Source organism: Limulus polyphemus, unplaced genomic scaffold (assembly GCF_000517525.1).
Source record: "Limulus polyphemus unplaced genomic scaffold, Limulus_polyphemus-2.1.2 Scaffold781, whole genome shotgun sequence".
NCBI lineage: Eukaryota > Metazoa > Arthropoda > Merostomata > Xiphosura > Limulidae > Limulus > Limulus polyphemus.
Genome location: NW_013666391.1, coordinates 128,187 through 137,845, shown reverse-complemented (window position 1 = coordinate 137,845; position 9,659 = coordinate 128,187). Strand labels below are relative to the sequence as shown.

At 31.8% G+C, this 9,659-nt stretch overlaps 2 protein-coding genes across 2 annotated transcripts in view; one reads left to right on the top strand and one right to left on the bottom strand.

The window, feature by feature from the left end:
* Positions 1 to 736, top strand: part of LOC106460494 (F-box/LRR-repeat protein 16-like) — a 47,419-nt gene extending 46,683 nt beyond the window's left edge. Inside the window, exon 4 of the mRNA XM_022387242.1 lies at positions 580 to 736. The gene's annotated coding sequence lies outside the window, so the exon portion shown is untranslated. The remainder of the gene's footprint in view (positions 1 to 579) is intronic.
* Positions 1 to 9,659, bottom strand: part of LOC106460496 (DNA-directed RNA polymerase III subunit RPC8-like) — a 29,808-nt gene that overhangs the window by 12,468 nt on the left and 7,681 nt on the right. Inside the window, exons 4-5 of the mRNA XM_013920201.2 lie at positions 5,258 to 5,344; positions 1,569 to 1,632 (exon numbers count right to left, since the gene is read on the bottom strand). Coding sequence (XP_013775655.1) covers positions 1,569 to 1,632; positions 5,258 to 5,344 — 151 coding nt within the window. The remainder of the gene's footprint in view (positions 1 to 1,568; positions 1,633 to 5,257; positions 5,345 to 9,659) is intronic.

The following is a 9,659-nucleotide window of genomic DNA, read 5'->3' as shown; positions in this document are numbered from 1 at the left end:
AAAGAAAGAAAGAACAATACTACTACACACACACACACACATATATATATATATATATATATATATATATATATACAAAATTTTCATTTGTTTTTATTATTACTTTATTTTACTGTTTTGATCTCTGGCCTAACTTTTTCATGACATGATTTTTCGATTGTAGTTCCTGAAAATTTTATGCCCAAAAGTGGTAACTGCTCCACATTTAGTTTGTATTACCCCCCCCCCCCTCCCTATTTGCTCTATAATGCATTTTCACTGTAGGAGGACTTTGGACAACACACTAAGGTAAATGTTGTCCCCCTCCCTTAACATGCTTTCCAAGTCCATCATCCCTGCACATATCACAGCTTCCATGTGTCTGTTAGAACAACCAAAGACACAGAAGTTCATGTGAGACCAATGTAAGTACTACAGCATTAATTCCCATTTGTTAGCATATGAGCCTGATAGTATATATATGCAGGATTCACCTTAACATTTTTATTGACTATCCAGATGTTTAACTTATCATTATAATCATCATAAATCCCTTGGAAAAACATCAATAATGTGTTCTGTGAAATTTTTTATCAACAGTAAGACAATTACAAGAAGGTCCAGGCTATTAATCTGTGTGCTCACAGGCCATAGGGATAACCAAGGCAAGTCAACTAAATAAGTAAATTATCACAGATCATGAACAACTGTTTATATTCTTTCACAAAAAATTAATAGAAGTAAATAAAAACCTGAAGCCACGACTAGTAAATAATGACAAATATTTGAGTACTCACATATGAACTAAATAAAAATTGGTGCTACTATAGTGTGCAGTCTACACAGATACTATCATCATCACCATTTTAACTTTCATTTATTTGCAACTGGTGCCATTTATTATAAATAACGCTTTTAAACTAATAAAGTACAAAATACCATTGCGGTTTCGGGACAAATATAATCGGAATGAAATAAATTCCAACAATCAAAACTAGCACAATTATAACCTTCATTTAAGGTACTTTTTTAGAACACACAGCTTATTAAATTATTATTATTTACTGAACAAAACCGTGAATAGATATAAATTATTTAGTAAGAAATTATGTTTTAGTGAATCATTAAAATGATGATGATGATAGTATCTGTAGAAACTGCACACTATAGTGTAAATATCTTTATAGACCACACACTATATTAGCACCTAAAAATTTATTTACAATATTTGGGTTGAATTTTTCTATACTTTTCAAGCAGATACTATACATTTAATATAAGAATATAAACAAACAAATTAAAACTTGAAGTTGCTTAACACAGTTGTAGACTTATACTTTACATACACTGATCTTTACTTTTATAATATATTCTTTGAATTATAATATCATCAAAGTTAAAGATTAAAAACAAACATACAATGTTAAATTGTTAAACAATAAAATCTGTTTTACTAAAAACAGGGCACAGCCCTAAAAAAAAAAGTGATTGAAAACTTTAAAATATATTTTGCAATTCTAAATGTAGGTCCAATGTAATAAATGTAATTACAAACATAAAAAGTATTGTAATAAACAATGAAAGGATACAATCTTGAAGGATGCTGAAGTGAGTCGGGAGGTATAAGAATATCATCAAAAAATCCAAGGGAAACTGCAATAAACATTTTAACAGTTATTCGTACTGTTGTCTATAATTTTAATAACAGATTTTATCAGCAACATAATAAAAATACTATATATTTGAGATATTGTTCATTACCTAAGTTCTGATATGCATTTAGCCATAAGCTAGTTTATTTTAATTCTTCACAACTGAGTTCATTTCTTTCGTTTAATATATCATGGAATACCAATGTAAAAACAAGGAACATAAAATTTAATTTAAAAACAATTTACCAAGTTATTTTTTACTTATTTCTATATTTTCTGGACACTAATTCTCCAACATGTAATTAACATTTAAGAATATAATTTAATCTACTCCATCTTTTTTTTTGATGGAAATCTAGTAAGGGTGTCAGGTAAGTGTAGTGCAGTCTACTTCAACTTTGTAGAACTGAAGTGGACAAAGTCTTGTTAATTCCAAATCATACAATACATACTACTTTATGAAATCATAAAAAAGTGTCTTACAGAGAAATAAAAACAACACAGCCAGCAAACTCTTTCTTTCATCCAACTAACAAGACTAGCAGATCTACCTTGTAAGTTGGCCATATCAATAGGTTTACAACCACCTACTATAAGCCCTAGTATATATATTAAAAGTTTAAAGCAATTCTAAGTTCATAGTTGCCTAACAATTTCACATAACTCTAGGAAATATGACTTCAGTTCTTTTTTAATATATACTTGGTTGCTGTCAAATGCAAAGCCACACAATGGGCTAACTGCACTCTGTCCACCACTGGTATCAAAATGTGATTATTAGCGTCGTAAGCCCCTGCAGACTTACTGCTGAGACACAGGGAGGCTCTTTAATACAAAAAATATATATATATAATGTTGAAATATCCCATATTTGTTGGAAAAATACTCTATGGATTAAATTTTATGCATGACAATAATGTATAACAAAGTGCCAGATGTAAAAACTACAAAAATATTTATTAAATGTAAAAGATTATACATAATACAAAACACTTAAAATCTATAATTTTCTTACACTAAAAATTTATTTCTGTTAGATACTTACTTCCTCTTACATAACAGCTTTTCTTGATCTTCTACTGCCACACCATCTAATTTATTGAAAATAAAGTTTTCTCACTTGATGCACTAGTCTTTATACCCCATAAGTTCGAGCTGCTCATTTAGCATGCATGGTGTGCACAACAACTATTCACCAATAGAAGCATGACACACTCTCCTAGAGGAGCTGGCTCTCTTTATATTATTCTACATATACACCACTTTTGAGATAAGGCACACAAGAAACATAATAACACCAGTAGTGGGGAGAAAGGGTGGGAAATATGTGAGGAGAGGTAAGTATCTATCAGAAATATATTCTCAGTGTGAGAATATAAATTCTGATATGATACATAACTCCTCTCAGATAACGGCTAGAATCCCACATTGAGTAGATGGAGGGACTGATTTAATATACAAAACAGGAGACCTCCTGCAGAAGGCATTCGTGGAGAACTGAACATGGGTGCTTGGTAATAGAGGGGAAACACATCTGTGGGGCACTGCACCACATCTAGAACAGGTATGCTGTTTGCCCTTTAAGAAATTGGTGGCATCAAGGCAGGAATTATTAAAAGAAAAGGCCTTGGAAAACAAAAGAACAGCATCTACCCAGCCACAACCGTACAGATGAGGTTCCATGTCCCATCCTCGGTATTATGAGGCTGAGTACTGCCCAAGCAGACTGTGAATGATATATATATATATATATATACCGACTCCAACCAAAGTAAACAGAGTGCTATACTCCAAGTAACTGGAATTATGATGAGGAAGTAAGTAAACAGGAACCTTCAGACAAACTTTCAAATCAACTGTAGGAGACTGGAAGTACAACAAAGTGAACCCGGAATTACAGGGCCATGTCTAAACCTCAATCCAACTGTAAGAACTGAGAGTCATCCTGAACCTGGTATTAAGAGCAGGAAAAGAATGAACTGAACTTAACCGTAAGAGCATGGAAGCAAACACTTGCACTCAGTATTAAAACGAGAATGTGAAACTTACACTCGACCATAAGAACAGGTAAATGCAACCGGAATTATCAAGAAGGGGGAGAGGGTATCTACCAGCCTCAACTGTAGGAACAAGGCACTACCTACCTGAACTCGGTATAACAAGGAGGATCCAGCATTTGCTGGTCCAACTCCCACCTACATCAGTATCTCTTGGAACAAAACTCCAGGAGGGAGGGTTCCCAGCTTTGCCCTCTTCTCAACTGAGTGTAAAGACATGTAATGTTATGACATATGGTCGACACCCATGAGGATGCCTTCATGGTCCACCAATCCAGCAGCTAGAAAGTGGAAAGTGGGAAGGTCTCTCAAACTTCAATGAAGGGAGGGGTAAAAGGTGGTGGGGAGTCCGGAAGAACATCAAAAAACAAACAACACAATGCACTGAAAACTGAAAGCAAGTGAGAAACATGTCCAACTCGTAGTGTGTGAAGCAAGAAAGTGAGGTATATGTAGAATAATACATAGAGAGCCAGCTGCTCTAGGAGAGTGTGTCGTGCTCCTATTGGTAGAGAACTGCTGCATGTTCTACGCATGCTAAATGAGCAGCTCGAACTTATGGGGTATAAGTGCATCCAGTGAGGATAATTTCTTTTGAATGCATTAGAGGACAGTAGAAGATCGAGAAAAGCTGTTATGTGAAAGGAGGTGTCATATTAGAAAGGAATAAAAATACTCACCCTGGCCATTTGAACTTTAAAGTTACAAATATTTGGCCAAAACATTTAATAACTAAACCTAGCATTGAATTCAAATATGATGCAAATAACTAATCAAATAGCTCAAGAAAGTTTACATCAAAATAGTTAATGATTTTTTTATGAAAAGCAGAAGTCTATGTTAGTTTCAATTTTTATTTATTGCTCTATTTTACAGAAGACAAGTAATTTCATAAATTCCATTAACAAAATTAAACTCAAGTACTATACAGTTTATTAATAGTTTATGTACACTTTCTTTCCTCTTGAGTACATGAAAAGCCACTTGTAACTTGAGTGTGAAATAAAATAATAAAAACTACATTATTGTTCAAACATGTTTTATTTGTAGCTTTGTTTAACAACTTTTGAGCCAATTCCAATTCAAAAGCTTGCCAATCATATTTTCAATAATATAAAGAAAGTATCTGTAGTCTGACATGAGGTGTAATCAGCTATCTTTGATGTTTACAGTAATTAAACTCATCATTTTTTTGACTGTAAGGAAAAACACAGTTTACACTTCCTGACCACACAACATTCCTTTTATAGCACATGGACTCTTATTGGTCAATTACACTAATTAACTTGATGTTATGACTAGTATGATTGGCTGAAGGAATAATCAGTAGCAAGTTTACACAACGGACCATTAAGATTGTCAAAACATAAGTGTTAAATTGTGATTAATCCAATAATTGGACATCAATTAAAGGAACTAACAGCAATAAAACTTCAAAGCACAAGAGTGAGGATCATTCAATAGCTGTGGACAAAAAAAACATTTTATTCAAAGTTTCTGACTAGATTATTGTTAAAAATCTTACAATAATCAAAAACGTTGTTAATGGAATAAGAGTAGCAAGTTTACCATATACTCCGTCTCTTGTACAACTACGAATTTTGCCAATCAGAATCTCATCAAGAAATGGACGGAAGACGACATATCTGAAAAGAACTACAAAGATCTTCATTAAAAGAGTATATTAAAGAATATTCTAATATTTTTACAACATTAAAGATAAAAATAGCTCAGACATGCCAGTAAACAATGTGAAACATATATTCATATAATGATTAAGTTATTTAAACAAATACGTAAAAATAAAATAAACTACATACAACCTTGTAGTGTAAGTATGCCTTTTTTATTGTTTACATGACTTTTTACATGTTGAACAACTATTATATAAAAATTGATACATCCTTATTAAAAAAAGAGACTAGAATATCTTCCAAGATCTGATTATTTTAATTTCTGAGTATGTAAGTTCCAAAATATAACTTGATGTCCAAATCTAAATCTGCCATGAGGTACATAAAGACAGTATATAATTAATCCAATAAAGTTGTGTTGAACTATCCCCTCTTTTTTTCTAATAATATCAAAAACTTTTAACCCATTAATTCACAACCTAAGACATTATTGTCACACTGGTTCAGTGAATGCCATCAGAAATTCAATTCAAGGAGCCATCAACTTGGATCATGGAAATCCATCATCAATCATAGAAACTTCATCCTATTTTCACATGTAAAAAAACTTTAGTATCAAGGTTCACTGATGCTCAACAGGTACGTACTATGTGCTATAAAAATTAGATGTTTCAGCTAGGCAAGACTTAACTCTGGAATTATAAATATGATCCATATGTACCCCCATCAGATTCACTAACAAGTATTTATAAACTATTTATACACTAAACTACTCATGGGTCCATAACAATGCGAGTTATAAGATTCCTAATAACATATGCTTGTTAAAATCATTTTCAGCAAGTTTCATTAAAGATTACAGAATAAACTCGTCTACTCTCCATATTGAAATTAATTCAACTAATTGTGAAGCTTCCTAAATAAGTGATGTCACAATGTTTTAGGTCAGTTGTTTACAGTGAAAGTTATGACAAATAAACACATTTAATTACTCAAGCTGAATGTCAAGGTTACTTCCAGTTATTTGGTTAAACATATATATAAACCTGTTTACAAACTATTTCAGTCTGTACCCGATGCCTTTACTAGTGAAACCATGGTCATTAATAAATGAAGTATTTGTGAAACATACAAGTGTCTTTGTTTTTTCCTCAATTCTTTAATTATGGAGTTTCACCAAGTACCAACAGTTTCAAGTATCAATTATATATATAAAAGACTGAAAATTAAACACTGCTTAGTAGCTCAACACCTCTGGTTCAATAACTAGTGTGAGACATGGAATCTCCCCCCAAAATACATCTCACTGAAGACCAAAGACACTTCACATTCAGCCAAAAAAGCCCCAAAATCAGCAAAGAAGACTTGGCTGAAAGAGGAGATCAAGAATTGGTACAGTGTTAGAGACACTCTAAGTGTACACTTCAAGATAGCTTACAGCAAACTGTGTTTCCATTTTCACTCTGTGGAATTTGATCTATTGGACAGAGACAAACATGACAATGTATGTCAGCTGATACACACTAATTATATGAATAAGTAAATTGGATAATCTGACTAAACATGAAAATAGTTCAAATCTAGTAGTAGATTACCATTCAAAATTCCATCTTTGGTTAGTAAACCTTTCTAAATCTAAGTCCCCCCCCCCAAAAAAAGAGTCTAATTTACTAAGTAAAGGTTTAAAATATTGCCACAAGTCTAGGATAAGTGTAAAATACTTTGAAAATCTTGCAATAGATATAGAGGTAGCACTTGTGCTTAATCTGACTCTGTAACAAATAATATATACTTTAAAATTATTCAAACTTCTTCTGAGAACTGTGCTAAAAATGGAGATGACGAGTCCAAGCTGATTAAATCAATAAAATCTAAAATTAAAACTGATAGTTTAATAATTACAAAAGCAGATAAAGGTAATACAACTGTTGTACTTGAAAAACAAGATTATCATGGTAAAATCAATGACTTCTTTGATTCTAAAAGTTTCACACTCCTAAACATAGACCCCACCAAAACCTTTAACAACAATGTTAAATCTTTGTTGAAAAACAGCAAGAACCTACTTGAGGAACTCCAAACTATGTCATTAAATGTTATGAACCCTTGCTCGCCACATCTGTATGAACTTCCTAAACTGCACAACACAAATATCCCTACCAGATGTGTTGTTTCCTATACAAAAATGCTCCTGCTTACAAACTAGCACAGAAAGCTCACAATATTTTCAAAAATCTAACTGGTGTTAAACCTAAGTTTAATATTAAAAACTCTATAGAACTTCTAGAAAAATAAAAAATGTAAAAATACCGAATGATGCCAAAATTGTTTTGTTTGATGTTTGTAGTCTTTTCACCAGTATACCCATTAATGAATATAAAGAAATTATTAGCAATTTAATGGATAAATAAAAAGTAAACCTTGTACAAGCCCAGGATTTAAAAACAATAACAACCACTTGTTAGATTAGAACAATTTGATGACCAAATATATAAACACAATGACAGGTTAGCTATGGGTTCCTCTCTCTCTCCTTTGCTTGCACAAGTTTTCATGGATAATTTAGAGAAGAAATTGTTCAGTGATGAAAATACTACAAAATAAGTTAACTATTGGTACAGACATGTTGATGATACGATTTGTCTTTGGACAGGCTCCAAATGTCAACTTGATAATTTTGTAACTCTTCTACATTCACAAAACAAATTTATTAAATTTACTATGGAATTTAGTGAAAATCAGAAACTTTAATTTTTTGGACTTAAATATTAACATAAATAACGGCAAACATTTCTTCATAATTTTCAGAAAACTAACTTATAGTGACACTATCATACATGCCTCTTCAAGACATCCACTATCTCACAAACTTGCCATATTCCATAGTTTGTTACACAGGCTTATCACTGTACCCTTGTCATCTGATGATTATGAAACTGAATTAAAAACAATGGTTATACAACAAACTTAACTGACACATTGTTGTTTAAAAAATTAAAACCCATAAACTTAAATAAATATACCCACATACTGTACCAAACTACAACAAAAAGAAATTGTTTAAGATAAGCTACACTGGAAAACCCTTTCATAAAATATATATAACACACTGAACAAAGAAGTCTACAGACTGGCTTTCTACTGTATAAACAATCCAGGCAAAATGTTGTGCAACAAGAAAGATAAAATTGAAAAGTACAGCAACAGTGGTGTTTACCAATTAATGTATCAAGACTGCAATAGTGTAGACATAGGTCAAACAGGACTTTCCACAGAAACAAGAATTAAAGAAATTTCTAGAAGCTGGAAATTCAGAAAAATGTATCCAACCTTTGCATCCCACCTTAAATATTGATGTTGATATTTAACCAACACCAACAAACACAAAAACTATTTATTGACAAACTGTGGTGTTCGAAGGGTAAATATTCTTATCACCTTTGCAGTGGTTATTATTTGTATTATCGACACTTGACAACGACTTTCACAAAAAATTTTGATTGTTTTAGCTTATCTGAAGTCTTAAACAAACTTTACAAATTTCCTAGAACTCTTTACCATAACTTTGATCTGACCAATGGACATTAACAAAATTCCAGTCCACTCACAAAAACTGTCCAATGCTAACCCCTTTCAAGACAAACAGCCCACTGCAAAGACACAAATGTTCTAACAATGACCTTCAACAAGGATTGAGAAGTCCCTAAAACTGCTTGAAATAGACTATAGTTGAAGATTTGGTTCAACACCAAGTTGTAAATAAATGCACGATACTTACACATGATTTTGAAAGTTACCAGAATAAAGATATATTAATTTTCTACATTCTGAAAAGGCTACAGTTATGATATCTGCATATTGCAATATTAAATGTTCTAAATGATATCACCTGATCATTACTACATTCATCAAAGCAGTATGCAATACACTCTAAGCATTAACAACATTGTATACTGTATTTGTAGCATGACTTATACTTGAGTCTTAATAATACATGCTTTTAAAGACAAAACATGTTTCAATCACTAAACAACAAACACCAATTTATTTTGCCTTCATGTGTTGTTGTTCCAACACTGACATCTCATTTCATAATACGTTTTCACCAGTTCAAAATATCTTCCGGTATATATTTTATTAAATAAATAAGAATATAAACTGTTTTACAAAATTTAAATACCATGACAATTTTTTCAGCAAATGTATTTTCTTGGTACCTTGAATGTGTTTAATAAACTTATTGTACAACTTTTTAAAATGTATTTCATGGGACAAATCAAAGCAAATATAATGTGCTTTTAGTTTCAATATTCATGGTAGGCTGTTCAAGTATATAT